This window comes from Thunnus maccoyii, chromosome 1, assembly GCF_910596095.1.
Source record: "Thunnus maccoyii chromosome 1, fThuMac1.1, whole genome shotgun sequence".
NCBI lineage: Eukaryota > Metazoa > Chordata > Actinopteri > Scombriformes > Scombridae > Thunnus > Thunnus maccoyii.
The window spans coordinates 36,550,732-36,565,369 of NC_056533.1; the positions used below are offsets into that span (position 1 = coordinate 36,550,732).

The following is a 14,638-nucleotide window of genomic DNA, read 5'->3' on the forward strand; positions in this document are numbered from 1 at the left end:
GCAGCTAGCATCTACGTTACTTTTAAACTTCAAATACGATTTTTGTGCATGTTGTAATAACTCAATTTCCACAAAGTAGACATTTTACATTGCTCTAACTGAACTATTTACAACAAGTAACCAATGCATACAACAAACAGTGAACATGTACATGTTTACTGAATAAAGGCACAAATGCAAAGATTGATCTCTGGATTTCAAGAATCAACTATTGGTCAATCAAATAAAAATAGTGAGTAATTGGAAAATCTATTTTCTTGTTTAGGCCTAAAGTTTAGAAGATGGAATCATCAAACACCTGAATCCAACAGGATGCGGGTTAAAACTGTCAGATATAAAAGACAAAAAACAGAGGTTCAGAGTGAATTATCCAGTGTAGGATTTTTCTTGTTATATGATGGTTTCAAACATGTGGCTCAACATTACTCTGACACAGTCAATGGACTAAACCACTGAACAAGAAAAGAAAGACTTTCCCATTAACATACTCATTGTGGATCCACATAGTATCAGCTTTATGTCTGTAGTTTAGTGTCACCACAACTGTACCATCATATTAGTTAGGGCCGGCCAGACTTGCCTTGGATCAGCCCTTAGTTATGCTGCTATAGACCTAGACTGCCAGGGGACTTCCCATGATGCACTGAGCTCCTCTCTCCTCCTCCTCCTCTCCCATCTGTATGCATTCATGTACCATAAATGCATGTTACTAACTTGGCTTCTTCCCCGGAGTTTTTTGTGCTTTCTCAACTCGCAGGAAACCCTGGGATGCAGGCCGAGCCTTTGCGGTCCTTTGTGGTCCTATTGGTGTCCTTCCCCGGCTATTGCTGCTGTTATTGTTATTGTTATGATTGTTGTTATTCTGCCCCCCCCCCCCCCCCCCCCTTTTTCTTTCTCTCTCAACCCAACCGGTCAAAGCAGATGGCCACCCACCAAGAGCCTGGTTCTGCTTGAGGTTTCTATTTGGTGCTATGTAAATAAAAATTGAGTGATTGATTAATTAATCTCAGCACAGAAGTAAAAATGGTGTCTGACCTCAGAGTCTCCAGTCTACAGTGTGGACTCTCCAGAAAATCACACAGCAGCTTCACTCCTGAATCCTGAAGGTTGTTTCCAGTCAGATCCAGCTCTCTCAGATGGGAGGGGTTGGACTTCAGAGCTGAGACCAAAGAAGCACAGCTGTTCTCTGACAAACTGCAGCGACTCAATCTGAATAAATAAATAATAAATAATGTAGATTAAAATCCATTTATAATCCAATCAGATGTTTTCAGGTTTTAAATGTGTAGTTCAACATTACTATGTCCTAATCAATGAGCTTTTCTCTAAAATGAACAGAGTGACTCTGTCATTATGTTGTTGTGGATCATCATAATGTCAGCCCGCTACAGAGAGCATCCAAATGTCACCACAACATTCAGACAACTGTTCATGTCAGCAGTGATTCATAAAAATACTTTGAACACCTGCACTAATCTCTCTGTGTCCCTCTGTGTGTGTGTGTGTGTGTGTGTGTGTGTTTATGTGTGTATGTGTTCTGAAGGATCAATATCAATGATCAGACATTATTCATTAAAACCAATTAAAGAATATAGTAAAGAAATATTTCTCCTTCAGCAAGTAAACTTGATCAATTTAAAATGCATATTAGTTGAGAGGATCTTTTGTACACAGATGTGACTCTTTACCAAAAATGATAAACATTAGTTGATTTTATGAACTGACAGTGGACATTTTCTATGGTTTCTTTAAGAATCAGTCATCTTTTATAACTATAGCCCAAATTTTGTACAGTAAAAATATGAATATATGGGGAAAAAATTAACTTCATGGATGTAAGTTATGGATGTATATAAATTAGGTTCAGCTGTCAAACATTAAGATCGATAATAGTAACAGACAATCAATGAACTGACTTCAGAGTCTCCAATCTACAGTGTGGACTCTCCAGTCCAGCTGACAGGTGCTTCACTCCTGAATCCTGCAGCTTGTTTCCTCTCAGATCCAGCTCTGTCAGATGGGAGGGGTTGGACTTCAAAGCTGAGACCAGAGAGGCACAGCTGATCTCTGACAAACTGCAGAACCTCAGTCTGAATAAAGAATAAATGATGTCAGTTCAGAAGACAAAGTTCATAAATGCTATCCCATAAGGCAACAAATGGACTGTCAATACCTGCTGTTTCAACTTTATCACTTTGAGCACAGACGGCATAAACTGAAGGTCTGGTCATTGGTTAATCTGCCCTGTTTGTATTGGTGTTTACAATACATCATTCTTACACCTGCAGACAGCCTCAGGCTGGTGTTAGCTCCCTGGCAGGTAGAGAGAGACTGAATACAGTGCAATCTGCACAGTCAGATCAGATCAGTGTGAGGAGTCTTTTTCAGTCTGGTCCTCTTGTAGATGTGATCTTTAGGTCCCCTACAACAGTGGTTCTCAAACTTTTTCACATCAAGAACCTCTAAACTGACACAAATTAGTCCACAGACCCCAATTTGATAAGATTTTTGCTTTTAGATGTTTTATTACAGGAAGGGATGAAACCCATGACCAAAATAGTCATACATTCTGTCATTGTGTTTCTTATGGATGGCATTATAGTGAATATAAATTATTCCCCTTTTTGCTGGGGAGCCCCTGGAACCCCCTCAGGGATACCCTGGGGGTCCCTGGATCCCACTTTTAGAACCACTGCCCTACAAGACAGCCAGAGTCAGCTGACCATCCTCAGTCACAACAGTCCCGTAAATTGCAGCAGGTCCAAAGACCGAAACTATTTATGTCACGGTTTACAGGACTGTTGTGACCCAATGCAGCTAACATAGCAGATTATAATAACACATTATAATAACTCGATTTCCACAAAGTAGACATTTTACACATTATGCTGCTCTAACCAAACCATTTACAACAAGTAACCACTGCTGACACACAACACAGTTCACGTGTACATGTTTACTGAGTAAAGGCACAAATATAAAGACTGATCCTTGGATTTCAAGAATCAATTATTAATCATTCAAATAAAAATCTGTTTTTTGTCCAGCCTTAAAGTTTAGAAGATGGAAACTCCAAACACCTAAACTCAACAGGATGCAGGTTAAAACCTGTCAAATATAAAAGACAAAAAACAGAGTTCAAGAGGTTCAGAGTGAATTATCCATTGTAGGATTTCTTGTTATATCAAGGCTTTAAATATGCACTTACTCTGACACAGTCAATAGACCACACCACTGAAGAATAGGCTAAGTCTATAGAATAGACTTTACCAGTGTGGATCAGCATAATATCAGCTTTATGTCTACAGTTTAGTGTCATCACAATTTTCACACCATATTAATCTCACAGAAGAAGTAAAAAGTGGTGTCTGACCTCAGAGTCTTCAATCTACAGTGGGGACTCTTCAGAAAATCACACAGCAGTTTCACTCCTGAATCCTGAAGCATGTAGTTTCCTCTCAGATCCAGCTCTCTCAGATGGGAGGGATTGGACTTCAGAGCTGAGGCCAGAGACTCACAGCTGATCTCTGTCAAATGGCAGTCACCCAATCTGAATAAATAATAAATGGTGTTACTATGTCCTAATCAATGAGCTTTTCTCTAAAATGAGTAGAGTGACTTTGTCATTGTATTATTGTGGATCATTGTAATGTCAGCCTTCTACAGACATCATCCAAATGTCACCACAACATTCATGACACCTATTCATGTCAACACTGATTCATAAAAAATACGCGTGCATTGATCTCTCTCTTTAAAACAGATATTAGTTGAGAGCATCTTTTGTATACAGATGTGACTCTTTAACAAAAATGATAAACATTAGTTGATTTTAAGAACTAACAGTGGACATTTTCTACAGTTTCTTTAAGAATCAGTCATCTTTTATAACTACAGACCAAATTTTGTACAATTAAAAATGAAAATACGGAAAACAACTTCATGAATACAAGTTATGGATGTGCATAAATTAGGTTAAGTTGTTAACACATAAAGCACAACAACAATAGTAACAGAGTCAGTGAACTGACATCAGAATCTCCAGTCTACAGTGTGGACTCTCCAGGAAATCACACAGCAGCTTCACTCCTGAATCCAGAAGCTTGTTTTCACTCAGATCCAGCTCTCTCAGATGGGAGGGGTTGGACTTCAGAGCTGAGGCCAGAGAAGCACAGCTGATCTCTGACAAAATGCTACCATTCAATCTGAATAAAGAATAAATTATGTAGATTAAAATCCATTTATAATCCAATCAGATGCATTCAGATTTTAAATGTGTAGTTCAATATTACTATATCCTAATCAATGAGCCTTTCTCTAAAATGAGTCATTTTATTCCATTATTAACTTTATCATTGTGTTATTGTGGATCATCATGTCAGTCTTCTACAGCAATCATCCAAATGTTACCATAAAATTCAGACACCTATTCATGTCAACACTGATTCATAAAAAATACTTTAAAACACCTGCATTGTTCTCTCTGTGTCCCTCTGTGTGTATGTGTTCTGAGGGATCAATATCAATGATCAGACATTATTCATTAAAACCCATTAAAGAATATAATAAAGAAATATCTCTCCTTCAGCAAGTAAACTTGATCAATTCTAAACAGATATTAGTCGAGAGGATCTTTTGTATACAGGTGTGAAGCTTTACCAAAAATTATGAACATTAATTTACTTTAACAACTAAGAGTGGACATTTTCTATTGTTTCTTTAAGAATCAGTCATCTTTTATGACAACAGACTAAATTTTGCACAGTAAAAAAATTAACATGGAAAAAAGAAAATTAACTTAATGGATGTAAATGTATGTATAGTACATAAATTAGGTTCAGTTGGTAAACATTAAGATCAACAATAGTAACAGCAGTGAGTGAACTGACCTCAGAGTCTCCAATCTACAGTGTGGACTCTCCAGCCCAGCTGACAGGAGCTTTACTCCTGAATCCTGCTGCTCGTAGAGACTGAGGTCAATCTCTCTCAGATGGGAGGGGTTGGACTTCAGAGCTGAGGCCACAACTTGACAGTGAGTCTCAAAGAGTTTACAGCGAGAAAGTCTGTCATGACACATATATTACAACATATGTTATCATGAAAGAGGACACTTTATATTTACTTCATGCATTTGATGATGAGACAGTTTGACATTCCCTATTTTGATTAACATTTGCTCTTCACATCAGTGGTTCAGCTAATTTTGTTTTTACATTCAAAAATAATTTTCATCAGATTTGCTGATCCCCTGTGCTCACTATGAAATGGCTCTGAAACCATTAAGAAAAAAAATATGATGAAAGCAATTCTCCATTAGTTCAGAAAGTGCCTTTGGAAAATGATACAAATCATATTTTAAACTCTTAATCATAATGGTAAAAACAGTTTGTCTGATTATATATTATTTGTAGAACCTCCTCATGTAATAATAACTTTACTGCATTCACTGATAACTAATATGATTTTCAAGTTTTTGAATGGTCATTAAATTATAAAAATCAAATAGTTTATGTCACTATTGCCGTGTCTTAAAAAAATATATTTTCCCCTGTTTTAACTACCAGGTGCCAATAGAACATGTGTGGCACGTTCAGTTTGGCTCTTTTCCATACAAGGGCAGTACCTACAGCATTTACTACAGCCATCAAAAAGTTCTGTGTGGAATTCCTTCAAAAAAATAAACAAAAATGAGGTAAAGCACAAACTCTGCTAGGTAAAGCTAGCATATTACAAGTCTGAAACTACTATGCATAGTCGTTTGAGAGTGTTGAGAGTTGTGAAAATCGTGACTGAGTTTCTCTCTCTGTCTCTCTCTCTCTCTCTCTCCCTGTGCATGTGTGGTATAATTTTAAAGACTTGTGATGTGCTGAAGGAAACAAAATGCAAAGCAAAACGATGATTATTGATATGATAAGTTTTAAGCAGAAGTATGTGGAATTGTTATTATTATGAAGCATTATACCAGTCATATTATATGTACACCTCACAAATTCTTGTGATTAATGTAAGGACACATAATATGATAAAGATAATCACACTCAGTGCACTGGATTAAATTGTAAGTGTGTTTGTATTAAATTTCATTATTTTTTTAAAATAACTTCAAGAGAGAATTAAGAAATAAGGATGAAAAATGGCAAGAATTACCTTTAAAAAATAAAGCCAGAAGAAAGAATATGGAAATGATAGCTGATGTAAAGAGTTTCTAATTGTGTAATTGGCCAGTATGAAGAGGTTGGACAAGAGGTGTGAGCTGATTTGAGACATCTGCAGAAACTTCTTCAAACTGAGGTCCAGAGATTTATGCATGTGAGGAACCTTTGAAGAACGGTCGAATAGTTCCTAGTGAATATAGAATAGTATTTTCTCTTGAAATGCCTATCCCTACTGATAACTGAAAAATACTGATACATGTATCACAACCACCACAACCTCTAAAGTCCCTTATTTGTTTTACCAGGTTTGAACAATGCCTCCATCACCCAAAGGAAGATGAATAGAAGAAAAAACTGTAAAATCCATTAATAATTACTAAAAATAAATAGAATAACTGCATTCATTAACAGCTAAACACAACCAACTGAAAAATCAACATTATTTGCACTAACAACATTTGAAACGGCTCAACAACATCTGTGACTAAATATAATTGATGTATTATTTTGGCTATAAACAAGTAGCATATTATTTTAACAATAATAAGAATTTTATATTATATATATTTGAAGAACTAAACTACTAATCTACACTGATTTATAATGTTAAGCACATCTGAATTTACCGAGCCTTTCTGCAGTTCCTCACAGCTGGGATCAGTCTCTTGCGTCCCTCCAGTGATGTGTTGTACTTCTTCAGGTCCAACTCATCCAGAACCTCCTCTGACATCTGCAGCATGTAGGCCAGAGCTGAGCAGTGGATCTCAGAGAGTCTCTTCTCTGATCTGTTCTCTGACTTAAGGAACTCTTGGATCTCCTGATGTACTGAGCAGTCGTTCATCTCCATCAGACAGTGGAAGATGTTGATGCTTCTGTCAGGAGAGGCATCAAGAGTGTTCATCTTCTTCAGGTTGTTGGTGACTCTCTGGATGATTTCTGGACTTTTCTCTGTCTGACCCAGCAGGTCCCCCAAGAGACTCTGGTTGGACTCCAGAGAGAGGCCATGAAGGAAGCGAACAAACAGGTCCAGGTGGCCATTTTCATTTCTGAGAGATTTCTCCATGGCTCTCCTCAGGAAGTCATCCAATGATGGGTAATTATGATTACTGTCAGATGGGTCATGCCTATCATTGTTTCTGAAATAAGCAGAAATTTTCTCAAGGAAAGACTTTGGTTTTGACTGCCTGAGTTTGTACTCCTCTCCCAGGAATTCCTCCAGTACCTCTGCCTTCCTGTTGGTGTAACAGTGGTACATGTAGACTGCAGCCAGAAACTCCTGAACGCTCAGGTGAACAAAGCAGTAGACTGTTTTCTGGAAGATCACACTCTCTTTTTTGAAGATCTCTGTACAAACTCCCGAGCACACTGAGGCCTCTGTGACATCAAGACCACACTGCTCCAGGTCTTCTTTATAGAACATGATGTTTCCTTTCTTCAGATGTTCAAACGCAAGCCTCCCCAGCTTCAGAAGAACTTCCCTGTCAGCCTCTGTCAGCTCCTGTGGACTCGTCTCATGTTCCTCATCATAGTTTTGCTTCTTCCTCTTTGTCCAGCAAAGAAGCAGCAGGAAGTGTGAGTACATGTCAGTCAGGGTCTTGGGCAGCTCTCCTCTATGGTCTGTAGTCAACATGCACTTCAGAACTCTAGCAGTAATCCAGCAGAAGATTGGGATCATACACATGATGTGGAGAATCCTGGATGTCTTGATGTGTGAGATGATTCTGTTGGACAGCTTTTCATCACTGAATTTCTTCCTGAAGTACTCCTCCTTCTGGGCATCAGTGAAGCCTCGTACTTCTGTTACCCTGTCAACATATGTGAGAGGGATCTGACTGGCTGCTGCAGGTCGGGAAGTTATCCAGACAAGAGCCAAGGGAAGCAGGTTACCCTCAATGAGGTTTGTCAACAGCACGCTGACTGATGACTTCTGTGTGACATCAGACACAACCTTCCTGTTCTTGAAATCCAATGAAAGTCTGCTTTCATCCAGGCCATCAAAGATGAACAAAACATTACAGTCAGCGAGCTTCTCTGCTGTGACATTCTGTAATATTGGATGGAAATCATGGATCAGCATGAGAAGACTGTACTGCTCATCTTTGATCAAGTTCAGCTCCCTGAATGAAAGCAGAATCACTAGATCGACATCTTGGTTTTCCAAGCCCTCTGCCCAGTCCAGAGTGAACTTTTGCACTGAGACGGTTTTTCCAACGCCAGCGACACCATTTGTCAGAACGACTCTGATAATGTGTCTATGTTGGTCAGGTAAGGCTTTAAAGATATCGTGGCACTTGATTGGAGTGTCATGGAGGGTCTCCATCTTGGAAGTTGTCTCAAGCTGCCTCACCTCATGTTGGGTATTAACCTCTTCACTCTTTCCCTCTGTGATGTAGAGCTCAGTGTAGATCCTGTTGAGGAGAGTTCTACTTCCTGCTTTATCATTTCCTTCAGTCACATGTTGATATGTCCTTCTCAGTCTGAACTTATATATATCTGAAACCTTGTGCAGACCACTATCTTCTGAAAGAGAAGAAAAATATAAATGTGAACATTTATCAGTGTGTTTACATGTTCTTATGTACCCAGGTTATTCAGAGAAATTACGTGGGTAATTGGGGAACGTGTTAATACACACAGTTGTAACCTGGTTACTGTAAATATGTGTGTACAAGCAACAAATCAGTCATCATATTTCTCCTCTACATTGATCTTTCTTATGTATAGCATACCTTTCCTTTTTATCAGTATTAGTGATAGAAGACGTGTGTTAGACCTGACTTTTTGCTCTGTTTTGCTCTGTGTCTGAGTCAGAGCTTTTTCTCACAATGTGCATATGTCTGAATTCAACAAACAGTAAAATGTTAAGAGGTGGAAACTGACTTGATTTCTAGAGGGAACTTTGTGTTAGTTTAAATTTTAGTTAGACTTTAAAACAAGGATAAATCACTCTGTGCAATGATCTCCCCTGTTATTCAGTTGCTCCACTTTCCCTATCTGATTTGTTGAGTGCATGGCAGAGAAACTAGCAATCTCCAGGAGAAATCTACTCGGGGAAATAATAAAAATAATAAAATAACACATTTAATTTGTACCACACTTTTCATTCAGTAAAACTCAAAGCTTCTCTACAACCCTGATTACAGTAACCAATAATGGTTACTTTGTGGTGACCACCCATCAGAATTAAATCATTGCCCACCTGAAAAGAGTTCATTCATGTTTTCCACAGTTGCATCTACAATCTTTCAATGAGCCAATGACGACCCCCCCAGATTACCCACGCAGTGTGAAACCAGCCTCCAGGATGTATTGTATGTCTCAGAGCCACCAGTGTCTATTGGTCAGTGGGGGAGATATTACCAGATTTACGGTTTGCATTGTTATGTCTGTCGTCATATGATCATTTAGTCTGACTTCATATGTATCTGTCCCATTTCTTTTGAACCCCTGCAATTTAGGCACTATGTGTTCATATTTCTATGTTGATGTAAACCTATAAAGCTGAGACTTTAATGTAGTATCAATTATTTTATTTTAAATTGAATGTGCTGAAGCACAGAACCTGAAGAAAAAAAGATGAGTTTGGACTGTATCTAAAATTATGAAAAATATAAAGATACAGTTTCTCCTCACAGATCTGCTGTCTGGATGTGATTTCATGTTTGTCCCTCACTGTGACTGACCTTCTGCTCCTGAGCCGACATTTGGCAACTTCCTCACCAGATCATTCCTGCTGATCTTCTTTAAAATGCTCTTGATCACTTCAACCGCTCCAGCAAATTCATATTTCTGCACCATCAGGTCCACCGTGTCCCGCCTCTCTGCCTTTGACAGTGGGTTCTCTTTGATGGGTTCGATGTCACCCACCTTTTCGTACTTCAGGAACCACTTGAAGTTCTCAAATTCATTGTCTCTTAAATCATCCAGAATGTTGAGGAGGTCCATGATCTTTGTCATCTTGGCTCTCTGGTAAAATCACAGAACATTGATAAGAGAACAGTTTTGTTTCTCTAGGGCTTTTCACACTGCACTTAGCCCAGGGTTAAAAGCATTCTTAGAGCCTTCTTAGCCCCAGGTTAAGGGAGCTTTTAGCCCCTGGCTAAGAAAGCTTTCACACTGGCACAATTCTGGCATATTGCTAACCCCATGGGCTAACCCCGCCTTTAGCCTAGGGCTTGCTGGCCCTGCACCAGGGCCTGGTTAGCTCTGAGTTTGCAGGGTTATCCCCTGAAAATTGACTAAACATGGAGCTAAAAGGTGCCAGTATGAAACAAGGCTACAGTAAAATAGAGTAGTCATGCGTCATTTCAGGGCTTTTTAGCCCTGGGCTAAAAATATGTAGTGTGAAAAGTCCTTGTCTGTCTGCCAGTAGAAACTTATTCTGTGTTCCTACTGGATCTGACTGATTTGACAAAAAGCCCGGTTTGGCTCAGAGAAACTCAAGAGAATCTTCAATAAAAATGTCTCATCACAAGTCTACTCAGTATCTGTTCTGGAGCTTTCTATCAGATCGAGTTTTCTCAGTTGTCATGGAAATGTACATTTTAAAATTTACATTTTTCTGGCTTAAATGTTGACAATAAAAGTTCAATCTTAAACAGCAGTCAACAAAGCAATCTCACCACAAGGTCCAGTTAGTCTTCTGCTTTCACAACTAACCCATTTGTTGTGGTTCTGTGAACTCTGGTGTGTTCACGTGTTTTGGTTGATTCGTAACGCTGGTGTTAAAAGAGTACCTAAAAATGAAGGTCGTCTCTCAAAGTGCACTCTTGTGTGTTTTTTTGTTCTGTGAAAGTAAAAAGGACAAACCATTGGATTTTAATAGTAGGCTACATATGTAATTAAGTCATTAATTAAAAATTGAACTACTGTTAAATCTGCTGAATGTAAAACTGTCAAGGAAGTGATCTTATACATGATCTGTAAGCCTAGCAGTTCTCCAATAAAAATGAGTGAAACTATAGTGAAACACAGTGACTATCCTCCTGTAATATCATGCTTTTTCATTGTATTTCATCCTTCCTGTCTGTCTCTAGTTATGATAAATGACATTCTAGTCCTAACTAATGATGTTGATAGTATGTCTCTGAGCTCTTTGTGACAACAGAGAAGATCAATAAACTCAACAGGTTCAGTCCGTGATTTTGATGATTGTATTAAGAGTTTTCAACACCTTTTGGAGCATTTTCTGTTATGCAAATAAGAAACAGTTTAGGCGTTTGTGTGAGAATTGGGCCTTTAGTTTCTAACTGCTAATGCTGAACCCACCTTAAGGCCTTCATCATTTCAGGTGATATCGTACTATTACGGCATTTTCCTGAACATGTGTTTAAATACCAAAAAACAAAAAAAACAACAACAAAAAATAACATAGACACTATGACCGTGGGGTCTGTGCTTCTTTTTGTATCTACAGATAAAAACATACGTGAGAGCAAAGAGATTTAAACTTCTAAATGTGTAAACTCTGAATGAATATGATGAACATCCTGAACATTTATCTCCTGTAAATTCAATTTGTTTGTAGTGTCTAGTGTATGCATGTAGTTTGACCGTATTGTCTACAGACATTTTATGAGCTGCAGTGCTTTGTTAAACACATCAGGTGCCACTTTACATTTAGATGGCTAAACTTGCTGCATAAGATCTTAAGACACTCACTCATAAAATTATGGCGGCACGTGTAGACGCAGCGGCCCCTCGCTGTCCCGACTGTGCGGTATTTTGTTCTGTTAGTAAGTGTTTGTCCGGAAGTTTTTCGTATTCGTCTCATCTGTCTACGCTGGAATACAAGTACAGTCGACAGACTCTGTTAGACATCTGCAGGAACCAGCTTTACAACACTTTGGATACTGCACAAACAGAGTCGATAGAGGAGCATTTTGGACCTGGTCTACACTACCCACAAAGGGGCATACAAGGCCTCACCCCTGCCCCACATCGGACTCTCTGATCACATCACTGTTATGCTAATACCAGCATACAGGCCGAGAGTGAAAGTCACCAAACCGGTTCAGAAGCAGGTACAGGTATGGCCAGAGGGGGCCTCCTCTGCTCTCCAAGACTGCTTTGACACAACAGACTGGGAAATGTTTAAGCAAGCAGCCACACACAACTACCTCACAGACATTGAGGAGTACACAGACACTGTTACTTCTTATATCAGCAAGTGCATTGATGATGTGACCCACACAAAAACCATCATCACTCGATCTAATCAGAAGCCATGGCTGACAGGGGATGTCCATCGGCTGCTGAGGGCCAGAGACAACGCCTACAGAGCTGGGGATGAAACTGGCCTGAGAACAGCGAGAGCCAACCTGTCCCACGGCATCAGGAAAGCAAAACAGGAATACACAAGCAAGATAACCAGCCAATTTAAAGACAGCAGAGAAACACGTAGCCTGTGGCAGGGCATTCAGACCATCACAGACTATAACCCCACGCTACAGCTCTGCGACCACAACATCTCTCTGCTCAACAACCTCAACAGCTTCTTTGCACGTTTTGAAGCATAAACCAACATGACCAACACATGAAGAGGACACTCTTCGCCATCAACACCCGCAAGTCAACAGGTCCAGACAACATCTCTGGTTGTGTTCTGAAGGACTGCGCAAAGGAGCTTAAAGATGTCTTCACAGATATATTTAATACCTCTCAGGCTACCGTTCCATCATGTTCACCATCATCATACCTGTGCCAAAGAAACCCGCTCCATCCAGCTTCAATGACTGTTGCCCTGTGGCACTGACCCCCATCATCATGAAGTGCTTTGAACGGCTAGTCATGTCACATATAAAATCCATCCTCTCCCCCACCCTGGACCCCTTCCAGTTTGCATACCGGGCCAAACGGTCCACAGAGGATGCAATCTGCTCTGCTCTCCACCCAGCCCTCACCCACCTGGACACAAAAGACTCATATGTGAGAATGCTGTTCGTAGACTTAGGTTCAGCATTCAACACCATAATCCCACAACAGCTAATCAGTAAACTGGACCAGCTGGGGCTCAACACCTCCCTCTGCAACTGGTTGCTGGACTTCCTTAGTGAAAGGCCACAAGCAGTATGAGTCAGCAACAACACCTCGAGCAGCATCACACTCAGCACAGGGGCCCCCCAAGGCTGTGTGCTCAGTCCCCTGCTCTTCACCCTGCTGACTCATGACTGCACACCAACCTACAGCTCAAATCACATGGTGAAGTTCGCGGACGACAACCCTGGTGGGTCTCATCACCAAGGATAATGAGACCCACCACAGGAAGGAGGTCAACCTTCTGACCACGTGGTGCAATGACAACAACCTCCTGCTGAACGTCAGCAAGACCAAGGAGATAGTTGTTGACTTCCGGAGAGGCCACACCCAACATCCTCCACTGACCATCAATGGTGCTGCCGTGGAGAGAGTGAGCAGCACCAAATTCCTGAGGGTGCACATCAGTGAGGACCTATCCTGGACCACCAACACTGCATCACTGGCGAAGACAGCACAGCGGTGCCTCTACTTCCTCCGCAAACTTAAGCGAGCGAGAGCTCCCCCACCCATCATGTGCACTTTCTACCGGGGCACCATTGAGAGCATCCTGTACAGCTGTATCGCTGTGTGGGGTGGGAGCTGCACCAACCAGAACTGGAAAAACCCTGCAGCGCATTGTGAACACAGCTGGAAGGATCATTGGTGCCCCACTAACCTTCCTGTAAGACATTTATAACACCCACCTCACCCTCAAAGCGACCACGATTTTGCGCGACGCCAGCCACCCTGCACACAGTCTGTTCAGCCTCCTGCCCTCAGGAAGAAGGTACCGAAGCCTCTGTGCCCGCTCCACCAGACTCACTAACAGCTTCATACACCAGGCTGTCAGGAAGCTGAACTCTCTCCTCACCCTCCCTCTCCCTCCTGGACACCCTGGATTCTGAACCCTGACCTTCAGGGTGCTTTCCTCGACGGACTGTGTCACCCCAACAGTTCTGGTTCTTCCTCCGCAGGCTCCACTTCACTCAGCTGCCCGTCAGACCCGCTGCTTCTTCCCACTTTAACCTGAATAACAAACCGGGCTCAGGGCTCTGGTTGGATCCACATGCAGAACCAGGGCTAACGTTAGCTGGGAGGCTAGCAGAGGCCAGCTGGCTGTGCTTCCCTTCGGTCATGCTGCAGCTAGCCTCTCAGCTAACGTTAGCCCCGGCTCTCCATGTGAATCTAACCGGAGCACCAAGCCCACCTTCTGCTCCAGAGTGTGGACCAGAGATTAAATCCTACACATTGATCCTGTTTGTCTGATAAACTCAAAGAAAACTCTACTGCTCCTCCCACTTGGCAGGTTCATTTAAGTTTTAATGCTGAGATCCTGAGCTCCAGTCTTCCTAAGTTCTTTCTTCATATATTGTCTTTCTTGATCATACTTAGTACAATCTACGATTGCATGCATAATAGTCTCCTCAGCCAACTGGAAAAAAAACGTGCATATATTGGTATTGGCA

The 14,638-nt window shown here is 40.8% G+C and overlaps 1 protein-coding gene across 1 annotated transcript; it reads right to left on the reverse strand.

Moving 5' to 3' along the window:
• Positions 1-290: 290 nt before the first annotated feature.
• Positions 291-14,150, reverse strand: LOC121896933 (protein NLRC3-like). Its single transcript, XM_042411047.1, has 8 exons — positions 14,086-14,150; positions 11,817-11,937; positions 10,778-10,941; positions 9,839-10,121; positions 6,782-8,675; positions 4,890-5,063; positions 4,174-4,205; positions 291-325 (listed from the first exon to the last, which is right to left on the reverse strand). The coding sequence occupies exons 4-8, from the start codon at positions 10,110-10,112 to the stop codon at positions 291-293; spliced, it is 2,409 nt and encodes an 802-aa protein (XP_042266981.1). The 5' UTR covers positions 10,113-10,121; positions 10,778-10,941; positions 11,817-11,937; positions 14,086-14,150.
• Between the last annotated feature and the right edge of the window lie 488 nt (positions 14,151-14,638).